This window comes from Equus caballus, chromosome 12 (genome assembly GCF_041296265.1).
Source record: "Equus caballus isolate H_3958 breed thoroughbred chromosome 12, TB-T2T, whole genome shotgun sequence".
NCBI classification, from domain to species: Eukaryota; Metazoa; Chordata; class Mammalia; order Perissodactyla; family Equidae; genus Equus; species Equus caballus.
The window spans coordinates 50,069,605-50,095,717 of record NC_091695.1 but is presented as its reverse complement, the minus strand read 5'-3'; the positions used below and the strand labels follow the sequence as shown (position 1 = coordinate 50,095,717).

The window sequence follows — 26,113 nt, the reverse complement described above, 5'->3', positions numbered from 1 at the left end:
AATCTTGGGGAAGGAATTGTATGCATGGTTAGGATTGGCTACATTGAAAGTAACCTGATACAAAGTTAAAATTCATCTTTCTTTTTTATTAAAAGGACAAAGTTTTCTTGGGCTCTTGGCCTACTTTTGATAAGATTTTGAAAGCTTTTTTACCTTTTAAATAATATGCCTAGAAAACAGAGATTTTGTGTTTTATTAAGAGAATTTCCTGTTTTTTTTATCAAGTTTTTAATTACTTAGGAAAACAACTTCTTCTTAATATTAAAAGAGCTCAGTTTGGCTTACAACTATTTAACCTTTTGTATTTGCCTTTGAAATCTTTCATTTAACTTGGGTCAAATAGATATAACGTTATCACTTGTAATTCTAGTTACTATCTAAAAGCGTATGCCACAAAAATACCCAGATTTCCTTGTCAAGTGCATTTACCCATTGCCTTTTTAAAATAGTCTTTTGTTGGGGCTGGCCCTGTGGCTGAGTGGTTAAGTTTGCGTGCTCCACTTTGGTGGCCCGAGGTTTGCAAGTTCGGATCCTGGGCGCGGACCTACGTACTGCTCATCAATCCACACTGAGACAGTGTCCCACATACAAAATAGAGGAAGATGGGCACAGATATTAGCTCAGCAACAAGCTTCCTCACACAAAAAAAAGGAAAAAAAAGTCTTTTGCCATTTACAGACAGTTACTGTTTTCCTCTGATACTTTTACAGATGTTTCATCTTCAAAGAGATTCACGGGAAAGTCTTTAATAAGTACTCTGGAATACAGGTTTTGATAACTTTAAGATCATAACACTGAACTGTGTGGAAATTTCTGGAACTCGAGTGGAGGGCTGATTGCTGTAACGTTTTGTTTTCCAGATGTAAAGGACCCCTTTTTCCTCCCCTTTAGGCTATGTGTAACTTACAGCAATTTGGCAAAGTGTATCTTTGCAACAGAGGTTGAAACATTTATCTTTTTCTCCCTACCTGATCCTTCCAGCACTTGGACACTCTTAAGTATTCTTTTCATGACAAATATATATTTGCATAAAATCATTGAGAATCTGTTCTCCTTATCACAGGACACAATTGGAAGTATTGGCTAATATTATCAAGGCTTTGACCACATTTTCATGTTCAAGAGAGAGGTACATAGACTCAAAAATAACCACATAGCTTTAAGGATTGTCTAGAAAAATCAGCCTAGTACCTTGCTTACAAGCTTTCAGCAAAGCAATCTTAAAAAAACAAACAAAAAAAAAGGAGCTTGTATGGTCAATCACCCTTTCTAGCTGCAGTTATCAGAACAAGTTTAATACAAACAAATTAGTTTTAACTATGATTATGTTTAATAAAATTGGGGGTAATCGTAGAGAGAAATTACGTTTGTACCTTCTTAGGTATTAAATTCTAGTCCTATTAATTGTCTTTGAGGTTTTGTTATATATGTGTAAGCTGGACTGGATCCTAAATTCTTCTAGTTTTCTTAAGTGTCTTGCTGCAACTCCACAAACTAACATTTCCAATTTTGCTGCCCTTGAGATCTCCTTGGAGGGTACTATGCCAGGTCCTGCTCACTACCAGATGGCAGCCAGACTTCAGGGACTCGAGCCTTGGGTGCACATCTCACAGCTGAAGAAGGCTCCTCCTGACATCCAGTCCTGTACAAACACTGGGGACCTCAAATCAAATTGACTAGGAAGAGAAGCAGCCGACACCTGAGGCAATGGCTTCCCCCAGCTGACCAGACCAGGCCTGTACACCCTCTTCCCACTGTTGTTTCTTACTTTATTTTCTCCCCCTCCTTCCTGGAAGGACAATGCCCTTGTCTGCATTTTTCCAATCCCTTGCGAAAGAGGGAACCTCTTCGATTGCTGGATTTGCCATCAGAAACCTCGGTCTGTCCAAGACAGTAATGACCCCAGTTCACCCTGTAAGCAATTTCACTGGGGTTCCAGATGCGGTTGTTTGTCTAAATTGAGCTGCTGGTCCATTTTACTGACTGAGAGTGCTAAGCCTGCCTAAACTTGTTCCTTGCTTTAATTTGACCCTGCCTTGTGAGGGGAAAACAAGGCCTCCCAAATATTTGTATGAAAAATTCTGTGGGGCCGTCATTGTAAATCAGGCAGGCCCTCTGTAAATTTCTTGATATACCCATATATTTAAGTAGCCTTCCAGTGTGTAACAACATAATGTCTGAACCTTGGTTAGATAATGTTAACACCTCTGTACCAATGAATGAGTCCATAGATACCCCCACTTACGCAGAAGCCTTATGTACACCCCCGATTATACCTTCAACTGTGGACGTTTCAGGCTTGGGCAACCCATTGCCTTGACAGCTGGAGATTACAAGGACAGTGTGCCCCGCCATAGTCACTGTTCTGTTCTCTCTGCATAACCAAACAGAGAGCTCTCATAGGTCTTTCCCCTTGAATCTCCATAGTCGCTCTAAACAAGAACTCCCAGGAGGTGTACGTGACTCGGTTTCCCTCCGTGGCAAGAGCTTTCTTCCCATGCGTTGGAGTGAGTGCCAATGAACAAATGACCAGGAATCTCTCCCTGACACTGAACGAGTTGGCTGACTCCAAAGCCAAAGCAGTTTCAGCTCAGCAACAGTCACTTAAGTCCTTGGTCAAGGTAGTTTTGGGTAATCATATAGCCCTTGATGATCTCCTGAGCAGGAGGCGTCTGTGCAGTGGTGAACACCTCCTGGTGCACACGGGTAAATGCTGGGGAAGTAGAAACCCAATTACACAAGATTAGAGAGCAAGCATGTTTCACCTAACCATCCACTGTCTTGATCTGTCCAGCTGGTGCCTTTAGGTTTGGGCTCCCGGTTTAGAGCCATCCTGCAAACCCAGCTGACAGCATTACTCTTATCCTGCTCTGGACACTTGCTGTGAAGCTCTGTACCTATTGCCTTGAACCTCTGTAGAAATGACGTACCCAGTAAGGTGATGCTGCTCAGCACTTTGAGATGACCTCCAATACCTATGACCTCAAAGAGCTGTAGACCTTGAATAGGAAATGCCTGAGAGTTCTCCCTCCTGACCTTCCTCGTTACTCAAACATGGCCTACATGGCTTCCAACCGCTGTGCACCTCACAGCTCTGAGGCCAGGGGCAGGCATTCCTGTGGTTTTAACTGGCACTCCCAACTTTTCAGGTGACAGAGAATCTGAAGTGACGGGAGGGGTCATGGCGTCTGCACAGGTGTTCTCCGGTGGGTCCTCACATCGCCTTGGCGCAGGCCGGGGCTGGGAAGCGGTGGCCTCTGTGGCGTCTGCATCTTATAGTTGTCAGTGTACAAGTATTTCATTTCCTTGGTTAAGTGTCTTCCTAGGTATTTTATTCCTTTTGATGCTATTGTAAATGGGATTATTTTCTTAATTGCCTTTTCAGATGGTTTGCTGTTGGTGTACAGAGAGGCAACAGATTTTTATATGTTGATTTTGTATCCTGCTGCTTTAGTGAATTTGTTTATTAGATCTAACAGTTTTTTTGTGGAGTCTTTAGGGTCTTCTACATATAAGATCATGTCATCCGCAAACAGATAGTTTTACTTCTTCCTTTCACTTTGGGTGCCTTTCATTTCTTTTTCTTGCTTAATTGTTCTGGCTTGGACTTCCAGTACTAAGCTGAACAGGACTGGAGAGCGTGGGCATCCTTGCCTTCATGACATTGGTTTTCATAATGATTCCTTGGATTTGACACCAAAAGCAAAAGTAACAAAGGCAAAAATAGACAAGTGGGTCTACACCAAACTAAAAATCATCTGCACACAGAGGAAACCATCAACAGCCGTTTAAATTATATTCCAGTTTGGCTCTCTTTTAGTATTGTGCTTTGATGAATATAAATTGATAGACTATGAGAGATAAGAATGCCAACCTCAGGAGATACACCAGATTTTAGTGTCCCAACATGGGCTTCATGTAATTTCCATCTTTTTCAAAAAGATGGAGCAAATAACAGGTAGCAATGGGCTTTCTGTAGACACAAAACACAAAGCCAAAATGATGTCCTTTTGCCCTCTTTTGGACAGTCTCCCCAGCGGCGTCCTGGACATCAGATTGCTGGGTCAAAAGCTGACATTTTATGGCTTTTGAGATGTTTCTGTTAAGCCTTTTTCAGATAATGCCTTACAACTCTGACGAGTGTGGACTTGCTGGGTCACATGGTAACTCTACGTGTAACTTCTGAGGAACCACGAAACCGGTTTCCGCAGCAGCTGCACCATTTGACATTCCCACCAGCAACGCGGAGGCTCCAGTTCCTCCCCCCCCCCACACTCCTTCTGTCCATCTGTTGGTGAGAGCCGGTCCAGTGGGCGGGAAGTGGGGTCTCATGGTTTCCGTCTGCATTTCCCTGGGGGCCAGTGCCATTGAGCACCTCCTCACGGGCTTGTCGGCCGTTTGTACATCACGTTGGAGAAATGTCCCTCCGACCTTTGTCCTCTTTCGAATTGGGCTATTTGTCGTTTGTTGGGGAGTTTTCTATATTCTGCACAGCAGGCCCTGATCAGACAGGTGATTGGCAGACATCTTCGTTCCTCGTGCGGGCCGTCTCTGCACTCCTCGATGGTGTCGTCTGAAGCACAGCAGTTTGCGTGTTGCTGGCGTCCCGTTGACTCATCTGCTCTTGTGTTGCTCGTGCTTTTGGTGTCTCAGAGCACAGTCGGATTCCCAGTGCGCCTGCGGGAATCATTGGCCGGCAGCCGCACGCCCCTTTGCTCAGTGCCACCCTGGGCCCGGAGCGCGCACACCGCGCTGCCGGTCAGCAGGTCATCTGAGCACCTGGGTCCACCTTCTCCCTCCTCATAAGCTGAAGAGAACTCTGATCTCACGAGGACAGAAGTCCCAGGGGGCTGGGAGGGTAGCCCCTAAGCGGGAGTGCAAGAAAGTGTGAGTGTGAACCTGTGATCCGCCAAGCCAGATGCTGCCCGCCCTGCCTGCGGGTTTGCCCGCTCTCTGATCAGACAGACCGGGGGGCTGGCAGCGGGGCACACAGGTTTGCTCTCTGAAGCTCTGAGTGCAGTGCTACATTTGGATTTTTTTGTCTTGCATATTAGACATGAAGGAAGACCTGGAGACCCTGCTGGCCCTGGAAAGAGCAAAAATAATTGCCCAGTATGATCAGGTGAGGCCCAGGAGGAGATCCTAGCTCTAGGAGCAGGTACGGCCTGGGGGGCAGACCATGGCCAGCAGGAGCAGGTGGGGCCCAGGTGGGGATCACACAGCGGGAGCAGGGGAGGCTGTCAGGCTGCTCCCGTTCGGGAAGGTGCGTCCTCATCCCTCAGTCTGTGCCCATTGTCGCAGGTTCCAGAGCTCCCTCAGGACAGGGGAGGGAGGAGCCGCCCTGTGCCCTCCTGCCCCTGGTCCCTGGCTCTGGCGCGCCCTCACCACGTTGCCCCCTCTGGGTTGCAGGGACGCCAGGCAGGGGTTCCAGTGGATCCGCAGGAAGACCCCGAGCTCCCCCTTTCCAAGGTCACCGACCGCCTCGGTTTCCTGCAGTGAGTCACCTGGACGCCCGCTCTTTTCATCTCAGGGATGGTTTCTGTTGGTGGAAACACCTCTCTGGAGGCAGGACCCGTCTCCCCAGCTCAGAGCCTCGTCCCCTGGTGCCCACTGCAGTCCAGGGTCTACAGTCGGCTCCAGCTGAGAGACCAGAAGGGGCCTCAGAGTGGTGGGCAGGGGTGGAGCAGGGCCCTGGCCGGGCTGGGACACTCAGCAGTGTGGCCTCCACGCCTGCATGAGGGAGGGCGTGATGGTGTCCAGCGCCCACAGTCAGAGGGCACGTCCAGCCTGGCCAGCAGTGGCTCCACAGGGTGTGGCCACAGAGTGAGGGGCACCCAGTCCCACCAGTGGGATGTTGTCCATCAGGTCCCCAAGGGCACACGTGGTTCTAGTGTAGCATCCACATGGGCACAGGCACAAGGGGCAGTGAGGGATGTGGCCTCTGGCGTTGACAGGATAGGCAGGGGGCGCGTTCAGACAGGACCTGGCCTGGGAACCTCATGGGAAGGGGACAGAGGCAGGCGGAGTTGGAAGGCAGCTGAAGATGGCCTGAACCCCTGTCTGGGGCTGGGAGGAGATTGGGGATGGAGGCTGGGCCTTGGTGGCGAGAGAGGAGAGGAGACTGGAGGGAGATGGGACTGGGTGGGGCATGTGCCCCTGGACGGAGCCAGCCTGGGGCAGGACCGAAGGTGGTGAGCTCCTGGGATGGGGCCTCCTCTCTGGGGGAGGACAGTCCAGAGCAGGGCGAGGCCTGGGGGAGGGACTCACCTGAGACGCCTGAGCCAGGGCCTCTGTCAGCCCCGAGTTCTCTGCGGTGCTCTCTGGAGACACCACCAGTCAGACCTGCAGGGGAGAAGCCAGCGAGGAGGTGCCTGATCAGGAGGGGAGGGGAGGGAGGGTGTGGAGCATGGAGTGGAGGAGCAGCCTGGAGGAGGAGGGAGGAGGGGAGGAGGCGTTGTGAGGGGGGATGAGGAGGAGGCGCCGTGGGAGTGCAGATGAAGGTGGAGGGCTCAGCAGGCCATGTGGTGAGCCGCCTGGTAGGGACGGAGGCTGCAGACATGGTGTGGGGCCAATCTGGCTGCCCGCGGGCCTCAGTCACTGCCCATCACCCAGTGGACAAGCAGCCGTTTGGACCCATCAGGGGCGGGTCCTGCTCAGAGGTTCTGACAGCACAAGCATTAAAAGATGGGCCCGAGTAGCTGAAGTGACGACAAGAAACGGGTGACGTCAGGGATAGGAGGGTGGGCGGCCAGGGGCAGGGAGAAGCAGCTGGACGCTGGACAGGCAGACCCTGCGGGGGGCGTGCGGACCTCAGTAGGATGGCCACAGGGGGCACCCTGGCACGTTGGATGGTTCTCAGGGCAACCCGACTCCAGGACAATGGCAGGTCACCTCCTGTGGGGCTGCTGTCTGGGCGCAGCCCACCCCCCACGCCAGCACCGGCCCTTCTCAGGCACCGGAGGAGGGCACTGCCTCCAGCCACAGGCACCTGGCCGCCCTGCCCTCCTCTGCCCTGTGTCCGGGCTCCCTCCTAGGTCAGCCCTCCCTCCGCAGAATCCAGGGCCCAGACTTGGGGGCTGGGGGCGGACCCTGTCCTTCTATGGCCCCTGGCCTGGTGCAGGGCCTCAGGGCTCTGCTTCTCTTGCCTTCCATTGAGGAGGAGCTGCCCAGCCTCACCACCCAGGAGGCGAAGGTAAGAGCCTGTCCTTGCTGCACAGGCGGGAGGCGGCCGTGGGTGTAGGGCTGCGGTTCCTGCCATCCCCGACCCCAGAGCTGTCCTGAGGGCACGTGGTTTACTGAACCCACCTGTCTCAGAAACACACACACAGCTCAGGGATCACTGCCTGCCAGCCGCCAGGACCCCACCTTGAGGCTGGGACCGGGGCAGGCCCAGGGGTCTGTGGGAGAGGGTCGGCGCCTTTTCCGGCCCCTTTGAGTTCCTCATGTCAGGGCACCTGATGTGACCTGATGCACTAGGGCCCCTCTAGGAAGCGGGCAGCTGGGCTCTCACCACCATTTCTCATTTTCCAGCACAAACGCTGAGACATCAGGCGAGCCGACAAGTGGCTGAAGATGCTGAGGGACTGGGGGCAGTACCAGGGCAGCAAGAAGGTAGGACCTGAGCGCTTGGCAGGCTGCACCCTGCCTGAGCCCAAAGGACCACGGGCCTGTGTCCCTAGGGCAGCCCACAGCCTCCCTGCCCACCCCACAGGGTCACCTCACCTGGAGAGAATCTGAGGCCAGAGCCAAGGCCACCCCAGGGCAGGGCCCCGTAGGGAGGGATAAGCCGGGACCGCTGTCCACCTCATCCCCTGAGGCCTCGTCCACTCCTAGCTGTGGGAGACGGGGCCCAGGTCTAGGTAGACCCACCGTCTCCCGAGAAACTGTGACCGAACTCAGTGGGTTTGTCTCTTGGTGAGTGCGGAGCCGAAAAGCCCACCAAAGCAGAAGTAGGGGAGAAAGGTTTCTCGCTTGCACGAGCGCTGGAGAACAGCGGGGACTCCCAGAGCGGCGTCTCCCCGAGCTCGGTGCCGGTGGAGACGTTATACACAAGAGCGGAGGAGAACAGGTTTATTTGTAACAACTGTGGCCGTTTAGGGTGTGTGGAGCAGGTAAACTCGCTCCTGCTGCATCGCCTGCTCCAAAAGCGGCTGCTTGGCCCTCCCAGCGGGAGAATTTAAGACGTTAATGAGAGAAAGTGGCTGTAGGACGCTTGGTGCTGAACCGTTGGCAGGGGTCTTGCTGCAAATACGTGAGTGTCTCTGCGAGACAGCAACGTCTGCCAAACGGGGACATCAGCTTCTGCAAAGCAGAGCACAGAGCTGCCTCTTGTCTGAAAGATGTTTGAGGGACCATGTCAGTTGTTGCCCAGACCCTCCGTAACCCTTTCTGTGCCTGGGTCCTGGTCACAGAACCACGGAGCCAGAGGCCAGAATCTTCCAGATGCCTCCCACTCCATCTCGTGCGCGGGGTCGCCCTGCGGCCTGGTCACCAGAGCTTTCTGCTTCCCGTAGATGCACAAGCGGGTCTTTAAGGGGATCCCCCCGCAGGTGCGGGGTCGAGTGTGGTCGCTGCTGTTGGACCTGGAGAAGGTGAAGGTGGAGAATAAAGGCAAATACGAGGTACGGCCCTTCCACACTCGGCAGAGGCAGCGCCCACAGGCCCGGCCTTTCAGGAGCTGGGGGAGCCGGCGGGTGGTCATGCGCCATGGGACCCTCTCACCTGGCCTCAGCTCTTTCCTGGCCCGTACTGGACTCACGGGCCCTGGACACTCCCACCGGGAAGGCCCTGCCTGTCCTTCAGCTGCCTGGGCCTCCATTACCTTCAGCTTGACCCAGTGCAGACACTGGAGCCAGAGACAGACAGACGCCACATGAATCCAACTACGGCCCACAGCCCTGAGTAGGGGACAGTCACACAGCAAAGGACAGAAACCAGGGAAAGAGCAAGGAAGCACACCCACAGGACCCACAAAATGAGGAAAGCAACCAAACCCACGGAAATCACAGACAGGAGTGCCATTGGGTAGAAAGGAAAAACTTAATGGGACCAGGAACTGGTCTTTTCCTGTCCCCCCAGCGGGGACCCGGCACCTGGCTGGTTCCCACGGCTCAGCCCTGTCTCCACCCAAGGGTCCCCCAGGTCACATGGCCCAGGGAGGGGGCTCTGTGCACACTTGATGATGCAAGGCAGCGATGCACCCAGACCGAGTGGGACCGGCCCAGCAAAGCCTGGACAAGAGGAGATGCAGCCCGAGGGGGTGTGATGGGGTCACAGTTCAGCAAGCAGCCGGGAATTATGTGGTGAATATGTCCACAAGTGTGCATCCGCTGATGACTGTGGAACAACAGCCAGCATCGTGCTCAATCGTGAGACCCTCCAAGGGCCCCACAGACCAGGACGAGAGGAGGCTGTAGTTGTCAAGCAGGCAGTGTGTCCCTGTGGTCCCGCAGGAGACGGGGAAGGAGGTGTGGAGAGAAGAGGCGGGATGAGTTTGGCTGTGGAGTCCTGTTCCAGCGGGGGCTGAGCCCAGACCCCTCCCACCGCCCCGTGCAGGGTGAGGCGAGGCCAGGCCAGCTCCTTCCCAGGAGCGGAGGGGCAGCACTGACATCGCACCCACCTGCTCCCACATCCGGGCCCCCAGGCTCCCTGCACAGCTGCCCAGACTCCCCCGAGCCCCTGACAGCCGAGTCCGCTTCTGAACTCGTGACCAGGAGCCCGCCAGATGCAGCCGTATTCGGGTGAAAACCCAGACAAACTGCCCCACAGCTGCCGCTGCCCGTGTGTAGAGACACCAGGGACTCAGCCGAGAGCCCAGTCGGCCACAGGAGAGGGGACTAAAGGAGCAGGTGGTTACTCCGCACAGCACACATGGTTATAGTTTGTATTACACAGTGTGCCATGGACATCAGGGAAACCATCGTCTTATTGACCAGCTACTGTGTAAATGTTCTAAGAAAAATGTCCTGTTCACCATAGCACCAAAACTTTAGACCCAAGGACGTCAAAACTGGGATGACATTATGTAACAGACCATGAGAAGCCCCCCAAAACAGTGTTTTATTTTCTAAAAGACTAACATTAAAGAACTATGTATTCAACTTTAAAATTAGAAAAAAATTAGAAAAAGAATAAAGAAGGAGTTTAAAATTGCAAAATGAAATAGAAGCCCAAAAGATGTAGAAAAGATAAATAAAACCAGGAACTGGTCCTTTGAAAAACCAGTTTTACAGCTAAACTTCTCCCGGGCCTGAGTAAGGGAGAGAGGGGAGGGTGCGGGGCGTTCAGGGAAGCGGGCCTGGCCGCAGGCAGGACGGGCTCAGAGAACTACAGGGAGGCCGTGCCCGGCTCGGGGCGGCCTTTGAACAGAGGATTTCCCGGCAGCATTGGCCCGTGTGGAGGGAGGAGAGAAGCCTGAGGTGAAGGAGAAGCGGAGCCGAGCCAAGAGCGCCGTCCGTGGAGGCCGCTGCTCCCAGTACAGTGGACGCGGCTCCTCGGCCCGGGCTCAGGTCGGGCGAAGGGGACGCTCCATCTTCGTGACGCTTCGGCCCCACTTCAGAGCCTCGTGCAGAGTGCCCGGGGAAGACCTTCCGTCCATCGCACACTCGCCGTGGATGCACGAGTCTAGATATGATCCTCGCAGGGGAGACGTACAGGATCTTAAAGGAATGACCCCATGACCCAGGACAGTGCCTTCCAGAGCCAGCCCGTGGGGACCAAACCGCACGTGGACACGTAAAAGGGGAAAGTCATCCATGACATCAGCGGATTCAGAAAGCCAGTGAATACAATTCAGCAGCCACTTCCCCGTTGGTAAAAATCATGAGAAATAGAAGAATAGAAATAAACCGAGTATTTCTGAAATTGTTGAAGAAAAACCAACAGCAAATATTCTGAGGGGCCGGAAATGCTGGAGCCATTTCCATCCACATCAGAAGAACGAACCGGAGCCATCTGCTGTCACCACTGATTCAGAATTGCTCTGGCAGTTTTAACTCATACAGTCAGACAAGAAAATAAAAAAAACCATCACACAGATGAAGAAGAAACAAAATGACCTTCGCTTGCAGGTGATCTGATCACAGACAGAAACTCAAGACATTCTGCAGACACCTACGAGTCAGAATGAGTAACTGATGTAGAAAGTCGGTGGGTCCAGGGGGAGATGCAGAGGCCAAGCGTTCCCTCCACTTGAGCACAAGGAGCTTTAAAGTGGGAAACACGCGGCTCAGGGAGGCCTGCATGGAACCCCAAGGATGCTTCTCTGCCTCCGCAACCAGGGGGCCGAAAGTGGGGGTGTCAGGGCCATGGGGCTATGCGCCCCCGGGCGGTTTTAAGATCAGGGCGACGGGAGCGGGTGCCACAGATGGGCCTGGAGCCCCCGCAGCCCTCTAGTCACCCAGCGCCCTGGGGGTTGGCCAGGTGGGCTGGTGCTGGATCCCTGTGTGGTGAACAGAATTAGCTAGCGGGTGAAGGTGGAGGGTGCAGAGAGAGTGGCCTCGTCTCACTGTCCAGCTGCAGAACTCAGGCGGGTGTCAGGGAGCCAAGGCCGAGCCGCCCTCCTGCCTCCCAAGGGCCCTGAGCGGCCAGCGCCCTGGGAGCAGGTTCCGGGGAGCCATCTCCTGGGGGTGAGCTCAGAGCCCAGGCAGGCGCTGTCACCCTGGACGGGCCCCCGTGCAGGGCAGGGAGGAGCGGTCAGGGGCCTGGACCTGCCTATTGGGGTTCTGGGCTTGGAGGAGTCCACGGGCTGACCATCGGGGTTCCCTCCCCGGGGCTGCTGGGCATCATGTGGGCCTCATGGGCGTGGTGGGCACTTGGGACCCTCCCTGGCTTCAGAGATGAGGTTCCTGCGGAAAAACTCAGGTTCCAGCCAGGAGCGCTCGCTCTGCTCAGGGTGCAGTTGGTGGCAGGTAGTGTTTCGTGTCTCTGATGCCGGCTCCTCCTGGTTCCCCCCACAGAGAATGAAGGAGCAGGCGAGGCTGTTTTCTCAGGACATCAAACAGATCAACCAGGATGTGAACCGAACATTCCGAAACCATATCATGTTCTGGAACCGCGATGGCATCAAGTGAGGCCGCTGGGCAGGCAGGGTCCCCGGGGGTACATGGGGAATCCCAGGGGAGATGGGGATCCCAGAAGAGATGCAGGGGTCCTGTGAGGGATGCAGGTCCTGGGGGGATGCAGGGGTTCTGGAAGAACGCGAGGGTCCCGAGGAGAAGGGAGGTGAAAAAAGCAAACAAAATAATGTTGCATGGTGAAAGACGGAACTTTGACGTACACAAACTAAAAAATCAAGAATGAAGATAAAAACTCATCAGACTGTCCCCCTGAGGTATCTGCATTTCATCGCGTGTAGACTTCACCCCAAAATGTTGTTAAACACTGAGGCACCCTGAAGACGTCAGCTTCTTGGCTGACTTCTTAACCACACCTGTTCTGTCGTCGGTGTTTGTCACAGAACGAACCCGATGGCATCAGCACCGCCCCCTGTCGTCCTTTCCTAGGCAGCAAGCCCTGTTCCATGTGCTCGCAGCCTATTCCGTTTACAACACCGTGAGTATCCCGCCCCCAGGCCCAGGGTCCCACACTGTCCTTGCCTCTTAAAATCGAGTGTCTGTGACCAGACAGGAGGCACGTGTCAGGCCTCCAGCTCACAGGGTCACAGAGACGCAGCGAGGGGCTCTCTCCCCTGACGCTGAGGCGGACAGGGCTGGATGCAGACTCCACTTCCAGGACCAGAAGGGGGCCCTCACCCCCGGCGCTGCCCGGCCCACGAGCTCAGTGGGGCTGCCGGACGCCCGTCTCGGTGGGGCTGTGTCACCAGTCAGTGCGGGGCCTCAGGGGCATCGCTGTTGTCGTCACACTTGAGATTTGATCCTGAAGCCACCACATTATTCATCAGAAACCAGCAGGGAGGAAGTTCCCCATCAACCCGACTCCCTAAGAGTGAGGCAGACAGGGAGGCGGCTCCCGGGGCGGCTGCTCCCCTTTCCAGAACTTTCCCTCAAGAACCACCAGCTCAGCCGACTCCACAGGCAGCCCACAGCGGGGTATGGCCCAGCTGCCATCCTGCGCCCGGTCAGGCTCCAGCCGGCAGTCGTGGCGGGGTCTCCAGATCTCGCGGGTCCCTGTCACCCTGGTGGGCCTCACGGAGGCACCTCTCCCTCATCTGAGAAAGCGGACCCCAGGGGGACACCCCAGAGCTCGGGCACGGGGCTGCCGTGGTGCTGGCGCCGGAGCTGCTGCAGTGGCTCTCCCCGCCGACATCTCGGGGGCTCCACGCGAGCCTCCACTCCCCTCTGGGCCCTGAGAGCCTGGGCCGGGCAGGGGTCTGTCCAGGGGCTCCTAGACGCTGAGATGGGAGCACAGGGAGGAAGAGGCGGCCTCGGGTCATCCTGCCGTGCGGTCTGGCTCTTGTAGGAGGTGGGCTACTGCCAGGGCGTGAGCGAGGTCGCGGCCGTCCTGCTAATGTTCCTGGGCGAGGAGGACGCCTTCTGGGCGCTGGCCCAGCTCATGGTCAGCGAGAGGCATGCCATGCATGGTAGGTGGGCGCTGCGGACCGCTGGACGTGACTTAGAGCCCAGGAGGTCCTGGCAGCCCCAGCAGTGCTGCTGCCCGGGGACCCCTGCCTCATCACCCTGTCCTCTAGGTGAGGGCACCACCTCCCCACGCTGCCCTCTCTGTCCTGTAGCCACGGCCCCCGGCTCTGTCCTCGTCAGATGATTCTTACGTCCCTCCTGCTCTTTCCTCACATCTGCCCGCCTGCCCAGCCGCCCTCCGGGTGCATGGCCAAACGAAGCCCAGATGGCAGCGTCTCCCCCTCCTGCGGGCCCCCAGCCTGACTCCTGAGCCCAGGAGATGGCCGTGCACACCCCATCACCTGCCACGTGGGACCCCCATGCCCCCACTGTGGCCATTGTGGGGAGTGGGGAGCCAAGGGGGGTGCCGGTGTGGGGACATCTGCCTGACCCCCAGCACAGGGCGCCAGCCAAGTGAGCCTCCATGAGGGGGTCTTGTTCCTGGGCCACCCCGGGTCTCAGGGCATCCTGCTCTCTGGTAGAGGGCGTCCAGCCAGCATTCAGAGGCCGTGGGCACAAGTGGGGTCACTGTGGGCGAGAGGAGGCCTTGGGCTCAGCGGGGGCACCTGCCAGCGCCCAACCCCGCTGGGATCCGGCTCTGATTGGCGGGGCCGGGGGCTTCTCAGGCTTCTTCGTTCCGGGGTTCCCGAAACTGCTCAGGTTCCAGGCCCACCATGAGCAGGTCCTCACCAAAGGGCTCCCGAAACTAAAGCAGCACCTGGGGAGTAGGAGCGTCCCGCCTCGTCCTGGGCGCTGGCCCAGGGTGGGGACTGGGGAGGGGCCAGGCCCCTGCTGCCTAGAGAGTTTGGACTCATCCTGCTCGTCCGGTGGCCAGGGGCAGCCGGGGCTGAGCGGGGCTTCGGGAGGAGCATCCACTCAGCCCCCGGGAGCGGCTGCAAAGGCCCCGCATAGGGAGGTTTGTGCGCCAGGAGGGCCCTGAGCCCTCTGCCCTCCCTTAGGACGAGGAGCACATGTGCACCGGCATCTACACCGCCAAGTGCTTCCTGCAATGCTTCATAGACCGGGTGAGGCTGCCAGGGGCCCGTCCCGGGATGCTCCCTGCCCCCGGCGTCGGGGAGGGCTGAGCTCAGCCCAGACAGGCCAGGCCCTGCCGAGTGGCAGATGGGGCCAGGACCCCTCCTGGGGAGCCCAGAGCCTGTTCCAGGATGGACACCTCCGGGCCCCGGGGCCGGGCTGTTTCCACCTGGGCTCTGGAGGGAAGGCCAGGTCAGCCCAGGGTGTGGACGAGCTCTGGGCCCACATTGCAGACGGAGTGTTGTTCCTTCGTGGTGTGTTCCCTTGGGTGGGGGGCCATCCCTGTTGCCCCCCAGGTCAGCAGTCGTGCAGGCCAGCCCCTTAGGTCCCTGCAAGGCCTGGCGGGGAGCACCTTCGTCCAGCAGCCATGTCCCCACCGGGATGAGTCCGCACAGATGAGGAGCTGCGGGACCTTGTCAGACATGGGGACCAGAGGCACAAGGGGTTCTCACCACATGCTGGAACCCCCAGTGGCTCTGCTCAGGATGCCCCCTCACGCCTGTTCTCCCCCACAGACCCCCTTCTCACTCACCCTGAAGCTCTGGGACGCCTACATCCTGAAGGGTGAGCATGTGCTCATGGCCATGGCCTACACCATGCTCAAGGTGCACAGGAGTAAGTGAGTCTGTGCGAGCTTAAGTGCCCGGGGGTGGTGGCCTCTGCTCTGGCCTGGTCAGGGCAGGGCACCCTCTGAGAAGTGGCGGGAATGTGCCTCCTGGGCACAGGGGGACCTGCAGGGGTGGCGCCCAGCAGAACACAGCAGTTGTCCACACAAGGGACCTGGAGTCAGGGTGGGCCCCTGGCCTGACGCGCATCCCCTTGCCTAGAACACCTCCTGAAGCTGCCTCTGGAAGGCCTGCGGGAGTTTCTGCAGGACAGGCTGGGCAGCCCTGGGCCCTGGAGGATAACGCAATGCTCAGGCACCTCCAGGCCTTGATGGTGGAGCTGCAGAGGATGAAATGTGACCTGCCTTCTCCAGGTGGGCTCACAGGCACCGTCCCCTCCCGACTCTCCCTCTGGGGGCTGTGAAAAGTGGGGAGCCCCCAGGGCCTCCCCCCGTCTCCTCTTCTGCTCTGAGAAGCTTCAGCAGCCAGGCCAGGCCGGCTATGAGGGCAGACGCTGCAGACACAGCATCAGCAGCCTGGACGGTTGTTCTCATTGTCAGGCCAGGGTGGCCATGTGGGGAGCCACGAGGACACCACAGGGCCCCACCCTGCGCGGGCCAGATGGCCTGGTGCAGAAGTTAACCTAGTCTGCTCACTTTCATCCAAACCAGAGGAGTTCCCCACCGTGCCCCTGGGCCTGGAGCGAGCGTCCCCGGAGCCCAGGCCTGTCCTCGCCTCTCCCAGCTGTGAGAAGCTGCCCAGTGAGGCCAGGCTGGCCCTCCCCGCCTACCCGTCGAGCACGAGCGGCCAGGACCCTCGCCCACCCAGGCTGTCCCCGAGGCCGAGGAGCTGCAGCATAAGGGGGCCTCCACGGGGCCCATGGCTGCTCACACCTCTCTCAGAGCCCCAGAGGCTCCGGGTCTGTCCTGCCTGCCCCCGGCCCAGGACAGCTCTAGGGATCGGCTGCAGCCACGGCGTTTCACTTCCCTCCCGAACCTCCCAGGGAATCATGAAGCCGCGGACAGGTGGCCCCCAGCCGTGGGCTCTGAGCTGGAAGGCTGGGCGTCTCTCCCTTTACTGCCCGCCTGGGCCACCCCCAGGGCCACAGGACAGGCTCAGCCCTGCATCCCCACTGGGGCCCCAGTGACAGGCCCCATCCAGCCTGACGAGGACCAAGCCACAGGGCCCAGGACACCCTTCCTGCCCTGTGACGCCTGCAGCCGATGCCCCTCTCAGGGTGGTGAAGGGCACAGTGGAGATGAAGCCCTGGCAGGGCCCAGCGAGCTGCCCCGAGGCCCCGACTGTCCCCTCCACCCCCTGATCTCCATGTCCACAAGGAAGCTGGAGGCTTGGGACCCTCTAGAGGGGAGTGTGATGGAGAGGGCGATGGCCCTGAGGCGCCCGGCATCCAGCAGCAGCGTGCCCCGGGTCGTCATGCTGGCCGTCCTGGAGGACGGTGCCCCCCTCTCATAGAGGGGCCTGGCCTGGCTTGAACCTGGGCTCTGGGAGGGAAGGGGCGCCATGAGCGCTTCCCCAGCCGGGATGAAGACAGTGGTGACTGAGCCCACCATGTCCCTGGCCTGTCCTGGTCTCTGGCCAAAGCAGGGCCAGGTCTCTCTGAGCAGTGTGTGGTCACCTGGGGCCTGGGCATGCCCCACAGGGCGACGTCGGTGACTAGAGGCAGCTCTAGGAGCATCAGGCCACTCCAGTGAGGGAGTGGCAGGGGCAGGCGGGCCAGTCCCACCCTCCCGCCCCAGAGGTGGCAGGGACAGCCAGTCGCTGGGCCCCAAGCGGCCACCTGGCAGTGATGGGGTAGAGCCCCCAGGCCGAGCTGAAGGCGCTGGGCCTGCTCGGAGAACCCGAGAGCTGCTGCTCCGGGACGGACTGGAGGACACTGTGGGAGGCCGGGTCCCTCCCTCTTAAAGTTCAATAAAGCGTTTTCGTGGTTAAAATGCAAGACCAGCCTGTCCTCGCATCGCCCAGAACTCTCTGCAGGATGGACCAGAAGCCCCGCGAGGCAGAGGATGGCGTAGCCCGGGCCCCCCCAACCAGCCTCTGCCAGCTGTCCCCACAGAGGGGCCGCGGGCCAGATGGAGCTGCGGTTCCTGCCGTGCCTGGTGCGAGGCCACATGCACCGCAGCCCTGCAGCCGCGTGGGGGCACTCAGCTTATGCACCTGTGCTGCCCAGTCTCTCGCACCAGCATGTAGATGGCATCCCCATGCCCTGGGAAGAAGGGGCCAGCTGAGAGGCGGACCCGGCCTCAGAGCCCAGCCGGGGAGGAGACCCAGGGACCCCTGCCGCGGGCTCAAGCAGAATCCCAGTCCTTTCCCTACCTCCACCCCCACAAACGGAGCCTGGCCCTGCTCGTCCTGCGGCCCCAGGGCCACCCCATGGCAAGGTGGCTTGCTCCTCAGCAGCTCCCCCACAGGGCAGGGCAGCCCCCAGGTCTGGCTCTGAGCTTGACCACCCTGTGCCCAGGTCCTGTCTGAACTACTGCCCTTGTCCCCAACAGCCCACTAAGGGATCAGAGCCAACAAGGGCCCACAGGGCGCTCTGGGGAAAGGGGACGGGGCCCCAGGGTCACCGCTCCGGCCCGGCTCAGGGCAGCTCTCTCCAGGGACCTCCACCTCCCCCTGGAGGTGCATCAGTCCACACCCTGGCCCTGGCCTCCCTCACTGCCCTGCCATCCGGGGAAACTTACAACGAGAGGGGCTGGTGGGTCATGGAGGTCCTGGAGGGTCCCAGAGTGTCCCGGAGCTGAAGCGGGAGCCAGAGCCTGAGTGGCTGCCCTGTGTTGAGGGAGAGGGGGCAGTGAGCGCTGCTCCCTGGCGGGGGGGCGGGGGGGGGGGCGGGGGGTGTGTGGCTGGGTGGGGCGGGTCCGCGGATAACTGTGGGGTGGAGAACCGGCTCACCTGGCGCGTCTTGGCCTCTTGGCCGACGTCTCGATGTATGGGATGCCATAGCTGCGGGCAAGGTCCTGCGCCTGCTAAGCCTCCACAGTGCGTGCAGCCAGGTCACACTTGTTCCCCACCAGCACCATGGGCATGTCATCCGAGTCCTTCACCTGCTTGATCTGCTCCCTGTGAGGAGAAAGGTGTGAATCAGCCAGCAGGCTGCAGGTTCGGCTGCATCCAGGAGATGCAGATGGAGGACAGGGAGGCCCCTGAGGGCCCACGGGCAGCTCACCTGTACTGGTGGATGTCCTCGAAGGACTTGGTGTTGTTGATGGCAAATACACAGAGGAAGCCCTCCCCAGTGCGCATGTACTGGTCCCGCATAGCACTGTACTCCTCCTGGCCTGCTGTGTCCAGGATGTCCAGCAGGCACGTCTCCCCATCAATGACCACTTGCTTCCGGTATGAGTCCTACGAGAGGATACTGCTCAGGGACGCCCCGCCTTGGATGGGGAGTTTGCACCACCAGCCCCTCCCTTGCACCTCTCATGGCCACAAGGGGACTCCCTCCTAGAGCCAGCAATAAACAGAATAGAGAGCCCAGAAATAAACCCATACATATATGGTCAACTAATCTCTGACAAAGACATCAACAATCCACAATGAGGAAATGATAGTCTCTTCAATAAATAGCATTGGGAAAACCAGATAATCACATGCAGAGTAATGAAACTGGACCCTTATCTTACACCATTTACACCATAAATAAACTCAAATTCATTAAAGACCTAAATGTAAGACCTGAAACAATAAAACGCCTAGAAGAAAACACAGGGGAAAACCTCCTTGACCTGGGTCTTGGAAATGACTTTACGGACGTGACACCAAAATCAAAAATCAACCAGTGGGGCCACATCAAACCAAACATTTTCTGCACAGCAGAGGAAACCATCAGTAGAGAGAGAAGGCGACCTGCAGAATAGGAGAAAATGTTTGCAAACCACATACAGTCGTGGCCACATCACAACATTTCAGTCAAGAAAGATGGTCTCATCAGATTAGCACGATAGAGCTGAGGTGTGTAGTTGGCTGTACCATCTAGGATTGTGTAAGTGCACTCTGTGATGTCTGTACAATGATGAAATTGCCTAATAGTACATTTCTCAGAACATGTCCCTGTCGTTAAGTGACGCATGACTGTGTCCAATAGAGATTAATATCCAAACTATATAAGGAACTAATACAACTCAATAGCAAAAAAGAAAACCCAAATAACCCAACTAAAAAATGGGCAGGAGATCTGAATAGACATTTTTCAAAAAAGGCCTACAAATGGCCAACAGGTATATGAAAAAGTGTCCAATATCACTAATCATCAGGGAAATGCAAATCAAAACCACCATGAGATATCACCTCACACCTGTCAGAATGACTGTCATCAAAAAGACAAGAAATAACAAGTGTTGGCGAGGATGTGGAGAAAGGGGAACCCTTGTGTGCTGTTGGTGGGAGTGTAAACGGGTGCGGCCACAATGGAAAACAATATGGAGATTCCTCAAAAAATTAGAAATAGAACTACCATATGATCCAGCAATCCCACTTCTGCATATGTATACAAATGAAATCATCTTGAAGAGTTATCTGTACCCCGTGTTCCTTACAGCATCATTCACAGCAGGCAACGTATGGAAACAACCTGAGTGTCCATCAACAACTGAGTAGATAAAGAAGATGTGGTCTATATATGCAATGGAATATTGTTCAGCCTAAAAGATAAGGAAATCCTTTGCAACGACATGAATGGACCTCGAGGGCATTATGCCAAGTGAAATAAGCCAGACACAGAAAGACAACTACTGCATGGTATCACTTATATGTGGAATCTAAAAAAGTCTAACTCATAGTTACAAAGAATACCATGGTGGTTGCCAGGGGCTTGGGTGTGGGGAAATGGAGAGATTCTGGTTAAAGGTACGAACATGCAGTTATAAGATAAATAAGTTGCAAGGATGTCATGTGCAGCCTGGTGACTCTAGCTAACAATACTATATCAAATACTTGAACTTTGCTTAGAGAATAGAGCTTAAGTGTCCTCACCACAAATAAAGGGTCACTATGTGGGTGATGGAGGTGTTAATTACCTTGATCACTGCAACCATTTAATAATGTGTATATATATCAAAAAATCACTTTGTACAACCTAAATATATACAATTTCTGTTTATCCATCACACCTCAGCAAAGCTGGAAAAAGTATGCAAAACTGGAACCTCATTAGTCACCTTTGGAGGATATTGGGAATCAATTCATTATTTTGAAAATAAGCAAATAAGTAAAAGAATCACACATTTATCCTATTTTTGATACACAAACTCTCTGATCTTAATCAAATAACGAGAGCACACGTTCCAGCTTATAAATGAAGAGAAGTCGTAGGATTAGATACTCACCATTCTGTAACACTAATGAAAGAACAGGTCCAGGAGACGATAATGACTCATTCCACGTCAAATTTACTGAATGCGACCAAATCAGTGCTTAGAGGAAAATCTATAACCTTCAGTGAATATGTTAGAGTGAAAGAGATAGGCTTGAGACCATTGAGCTAAAAACCCGTCTGTGGCACCGACAGAGTTGCACATGGAGCGCTGAGCTGGGGCATCGCAGACACCCTATCTGTCCTCTCTTGGGACCCAAGTCAGAGGTTAGATGGTAGGTGGCCCTTCCCCAGCGCCCCTCGCAGCCGGGCATGGCTGTGTGGTTGCTTGAGCAGAAGCTGTTATCAGAAGTGGAAAGACAGTCAGACTGCCCAGATCGTGTACCGCTGGCCGAGGGCTCAGAGAGCTATGCTGCCTCTGTGCCAGTGGTTGTGGTTGCATTTCGCAAAGCATTATAAGAAAGAGGTTATCTTGAAGAACTGGCTGGTTTGCGAGCCAGAACGAAAGGTGTAGAGAAATCCAGAAATTTGGGGAGATACAGAATTCTCAACCCCAAGTGGTAAACGCTAACATTTAGAAGGTCTTCGAGCAGCACAGGATGATTAAAACTCAGAGTAAGGAGTGCCTACTCTAAGTGGGCACCACAGCGTGGTTTCACAAGGTGGGCCCCACCTACCTGCAGGGAATTGACAGTCCTCCCCAGATAAGCAGCTGAAATGAAGCATGTATTCCTCGCAAGAGTTCACGACTCTCAGAGAAGCTGACGTTCACAAAGTGCACGAAAGAGTGCCAGTCTGCAGAAAGTGCTCTGAGTGTGGCGGTGGCTGTGAAGGTGGTAAAAATTAGATCCCAAATATGTTTCAAAGACAGAAACAGGAGCTGGTGGCACAGAAAGGAAACCAGGAGCCGGTTCTGTCCTGTCCATCCCCTGGTCACCCCCCGTTAGAGGAGTGGTTCCTCGATGACACCGAAATGTCTTCAAGAACTGACACTCGTGCCGACGCGCCCCTTCAGCGTCCATCCCCGCCCTGCCCAGCTTCTCCAGGTCCAGTCGAGGCAGGGGCTGGTTATCTGAGGGTGCATGTCCCAGTCTCAGGGGCAGGGAAGGGCGGTCATGTACTGAAAACACCCACAGACGAGCTGACCGCTTCTAAAACGATTCCCTACTCCAACAGCACACCTGCCTGACAACGCAACTTATCCCCCATCCCTGCCACGTCTCTGTGGATCCAGCTGTCAAATGCAGCTGAATGTGTGGAAAAGGGAGCTGCTGCCTCACACAGCACACAAAACGGGCTTGAGATCCGTCACAGAACAGAACACAAAAACAAAGACTCTAACGCTTCCAGAAGAAAACCTGGGAGATTGTCCAGAGAGATCAGACAAAAGCATGAACCATCAACGATAAAAATGTTTAATGGGACTGCACGAAAATGAAGAACGTTTCCCCATCAAAAGATACTGTCGAGATAATGAGGCAAACCAAATACCGGGAGAAAATTTGTATCTATATCTCTCAAAGTGCTTTACTAGCCACAATTTATGAAGAACTCCAATAAACCAATAACGAAAACAATGAAAATAGACAAAAAATTTGAACATTTTTATCAAGAAAGAAAGATAGATAAATGGCCAATAATCACATGAAAAGACACTCAACTTTGGTCAACAGAGAAACGCAAATCTAGGTCGACATGAGACACCATTTCACACCCGTGAGGATAACTAAAATTTTAAAAAGCTGCCAGCAGCAAATATTAAGAGCGATGTGGAGCAGACGGTGCTCTCAGACACGGCCAGCAGGAGCTGAAAACAGCATAAGCATGTTGGGAACTGTCAGTTTCTCATAAAGTTAAGCATCCGCTACCCCGTGGCTCAGCGAGCCCACACTCAGATATTTAGCCAAAAGGAATGAAATGTGTTCAAAAAAGACGTGTACAAGAATGTTCACAGTGTCTTATCATCACAGTCTCAAACTGCAGACACCCCAAAGATCTACGAACAAGAGAAGAGGGACACGCTGGGGTGTATCTTACATGGAACCCCACTCAGTGATGAAACAAAGAATCCATTATTGATACACGGAAGAAGATGCTGAGCGAAAGAAGCAGGAATGTATACTTCATGAAGGGGCAAAACCAGTCAGAAGAGGGGGCTGTGGCAAGGGGGGGGAGGTGACAGGAGGGGGCAGGCGGACGCTCAGGATGATGGAAACGCTCCATCACGATGGGACCATTGGCTGCGTCAGTTCACAGTGAGCAAAACTCACAGGGCCACATATTCACTGCACGTGCGTTTCACTGGATGTAAATTTCACCTCAACAGAAATACTAAAATTGGTTTTCTAGAAAATGTGTCCATAGAAAGGATGGCTAGTCAAATTGTGGCCGGTTCACTCGTTGAACTATTTTTATAGCCTTTGAAGAAAATACCTTTGAGCTTTCAGTGGAGTTGTGGGGTCTTCACAAAGACCAACTGAGGAAAACTAAAAACCTCGGGAAGAGTGACATAACCCGTGAATGTGGGCCACGCGGGGAGAACACGGGGTCTGTCTCACGTCTGGGGGAATAAGCTAAGCGGACAGAGGGGCTGAGCAAAGAAGAAAAAGAAAAATATGCGACTGTGCTAAAAGCTGAATGCTTCCAAATTTTACAAATTTAACCAAATATTTATAGGCAGTTTTGGGTAGTGAAACTATAAAGCGTCTTATCTTTCTTCCTGATACTTTTATTTACAAAAATGACCACCACTTGATTTTTAAGTAGGGGAACAAGAACTGTGGTCCCTGGGGGACAGAGGGTCCACATCACGGGGCAGAAACAGGTCAAGGATGGTGGCCCCCCAGCCAGCGGGCGAGGACCGGCTCCTGGGGCCCCTGTGGAGGGAGCTCGGTCTATCTTTGCAAAGAAAAGCACCGTAAGGAAGAGGCCAAAGCTAGAAAACAAAGAAAGTGGACCTTGGCTTGAGCTCTTGGGAGCTCGTGGGACTGCAAAGAGTTTAAAAGTAACAGTTGTCCATAAGAAATAGCAAAAATACATGAAAGGAAGTGGCCATGTGTTGAGTACAGACACCTGGAAGGGAAATAAAGGCTCCAGGCCCAGGAGGCTCCACACCTGACCCTCCCTTCTCTACCTGCTCCTCTGACCTGCTCCATCCTCGACCCCCAGAACCATGGGCTTCTATGGCTGTTCCGGAGGCTGTGGCTCCAGCTGTGGGGGTTGCGGCTCCAGCTGCTGTGTGCCCGTGTGCTGCTGTGTGCCAGCCTGTTCCTGCTCCAGCTGTGGCAAAGGGGACCTGTGGCTCATGTGGGGGTTCCCAGGGGACCTGTGGCTCGTGTGGGGGCTCTCAGTCCAGCTGCTGTGTCCCTGTTTGCTGCCAGTGCAAGACCTGAGGCTGTGGCCACAGACCCCAGTAATTCCCCACTTTCAGATTTCTCTGGATTGTCCCCGGCTGCGTGTCATAGCCTCGAAGCTGTAATGTCATCGTAGCCTCCAGAATTTTCTTTCCCTGTCTCCTGAGCTGGGAATTCAGCAAGGCTATGGATGGAGGCAGACAGAGGGGGCATGAAGCTCAGGCCCGTCACCCCTGACGGAAAGCCCACATCCCCTCCAGCACCACCTGTGGGGGAGTCTCCTGCTCTCACTCACCGCACCCCCCCCAGCTTCAGAGCACCTCACTCCACTCCCCTGACTCCCCCCCAAGGGGCCTCCTGCCCCGTCCAGCTCTTCAGTCACTCCAACTCTTTTTCTTTGCATATTTTGGTCCAAACCAGGCATTGTGAAATTCTTCAGCAAACACATTCCCTCTGCACGAGACACATCCTCACAGGAATTTTTTCCAGCACCTGCCTGGTGAGTGAGACCCACATCTCTGCCTCCCGGAGCATTGTGCTCCAGTGCACTCACTCACTCATTCCGGCACTGACAGAGACCCACTGTGCGCAGGCCCATGCTCCACTCTTGGTAACAGAGTCCCTGCAGAGGAGGGAGTGCACGGCCACAGGGCAGCACGAAGGGTACTCGTGGAGAGAAGTCCAGGCCGGCTAGAGGAGAGGAGGAGCTCCCGGTTGAGGCAGGGTGGGGACGAGGGGAGGGGAGAGGGTTTTGTCAGGTAAAGAGTTGGGCGGAGGCCTGTGGGGCGCAGGGGAGAGCACGTCTAAGGACGAGGAAATGCTCCATGCCACGCGCAATTAGTACCAGATGCTGTGTGACCTCTGGCAAGTAACTTGCCCTCTGGGTGCCTCCCTTCCCTCCTCTGAAAAGTGAGGATATGTGGGTACCCACCACACAGCGTTGTGGTGAAGACTGTCTGATCCATGCCAGGTGCTCAGCGTGAAGCCGGACACATGGCACTGTGAACATCATGGCTGGAGGGAGGTGGCGAGCAGAGGGAAGAGCCATCCAGGGCCGTGCTGGGCACTCACTGCAGAGGAGCTTGACGTTTCCACTGAAAGCAAAAAAGCAGGGAGTACCTGGAATTTCTGGAAGTTCATCTGGGAGGTGGGGGTCATTGAAAGCCCAAACTCACGCGATGGAACAGACAGATAATGAGGGAGCTGACCGCACGGGCTGGCATTTGGTCAGATGAAGGCAGGATGGGGTGAGGATGGGACTTGGGGTGACTGAGTGGAAGGTGCTGGTCATGGAACACTCGGTGCTAATGTAACCATCAGAGACCAGTTCCCACTCGCCCGATTGTATCCAATTGTATCAATAACAATGTCATGATGAGCAAAAACTGCTGGAGCACAAGCTGAAGGAAACCTTGTCCTCAGACGGCCTCGAGACAACTAGGAACCAAAAGTTCCCCAACTGGGGAGCTCAATGTGATGAGAAGGCAGCCCGGGGAACCTAATGAGAAGCGAGGGGCCCCTGATCTGTAGCACAGCCGACTTACAAGATCCTTACTCTCCCACCAACCAATCAGATTCTCCCAAACTAGTGTCTGCATAACCGCTCCCACTTCAGCTCCGGGAGACAGATTTGAGCTCTACGTCCTGTCTCCCTGCTGGTCCGCCATGCAGTAAAGCTCTTTCTTCTCCCCAAAGCCGGTGCCACAGTATTGGCTTCTGTGCGCATGGGGCAGTGGATCCTTGCTCTGTAACAATAAGAGGAGGTGTATCGGTTTTCAATTGCTGTGTAACAAACCGCCACAAATGCAGGCTTGAAGCAACACACGTTGCCCATCTTGCAGCCTCTGCAGGTCTGCAGTCCGGGCACAGCAAAGCCGAGTTCTCTCCTCAGGTGTCACAAGTCTGCAGTCTACGTGGCAGCTGCACTTGGTTCTCTGCTGGGACTCAGGGCCCTCTCCCAAGCCCGTTCACAGAGTTTGAAGAATTAAGTTCCTGTGATTGCAGGATCGAGGTCCCCATTTTCTTGTGAGCTATCCGCCAGTGACCTTTCTCAGCAGCTGGAGGCCACCCACAGTTCCTCGATGTGTGACCCCCATGGACTGTCCACAACATGGCTGTTGATTCCTTCTAGGCCCGGGGGACTGCATCTCTCTGACTTCTTCTGTCTCCAGCATCTAAACTCCTTTTTTGTTTTGTTTTTCTGAGGAAGAT

At 55.3% G+C, this 26,113-nt stretch overlaps 1 protein-coding gene and 1 pseudogene across 44 annotated transcripts in view; one reads left to right on the top strand and one right to left on the bottom strand.

The window, feature by feature from the left end:
• Window positions 1-17,174, top strand: part of LOC102148181 (USP6 N-terminal-like protein) — a 29,569-nt gene extending 12,395 nt beyond the window's left edge. For 3 of the 44 annotated variants that reach the window (XM_070230368.1, XM_070230366.1, XM_070230369.1), the window contains exons 2-12: window positions 5,055-5,122; window positions 5,410-5,495; window positions 7,531-7,611; window positions 8,514-8,621; window positions 11,958-12,067; window positions 12,504-12,552; window positions 13,420-13,540; window positions 14,537-14,602; window positions 15,128-15,176; window positions 15,440-15,591; window positions 15,889-17,174. In XM_070230368.1, the coding sequence (XP_070086469.1) occupies window positions 7,573-7,611; window positions 8,514-8,621; window positions 11,958-12,067; window positions 12,504-12,552; window positions 13,420-13,540; window positions 14,537-14,602; window positions 15,128-15,176; window positions 15,440-15,591; window positions 15,889-16,364 (1,170 nt within the window). In that variant the 5' untranslated portion in view covers window positions 5,055-5,122; window positions 5,410-5,495; window positions 7,531-7,572 and the 3' untranslated portion in view covers window positions 16,365-17,174. Of the gene's footprint in view, window positions 1-1,523; window positions 5,123-5,409; window positions 5,496-6,482; window positions 7,193-7,420; window positions 7,612-8,513; window positions 8,622-11,957; window positions 12,068-12,503; window positions 12,553-13,419; window positions 13,541-14,536; window positions 14,603-15,127; window positions 15,232-15,439; window positions 15,592-15,888 lie in introns of those variants that run through there. The other 41 variants (XM_070230371.1, XM_070230374.1, XM_070230373.1 and 38 more) reach the window with 37 other exon arrangements.
• A 952-nt stretch (window positions 17,175-18,126) lies between these two features.
• On the bottom strand, window positions 18,127-24,033 carry LOC100053977 (GTPase HRas-like; annotated as a pseudogene).
• Window positions 24,034-26,113: the final 2,080 nt, after the last annotated feature.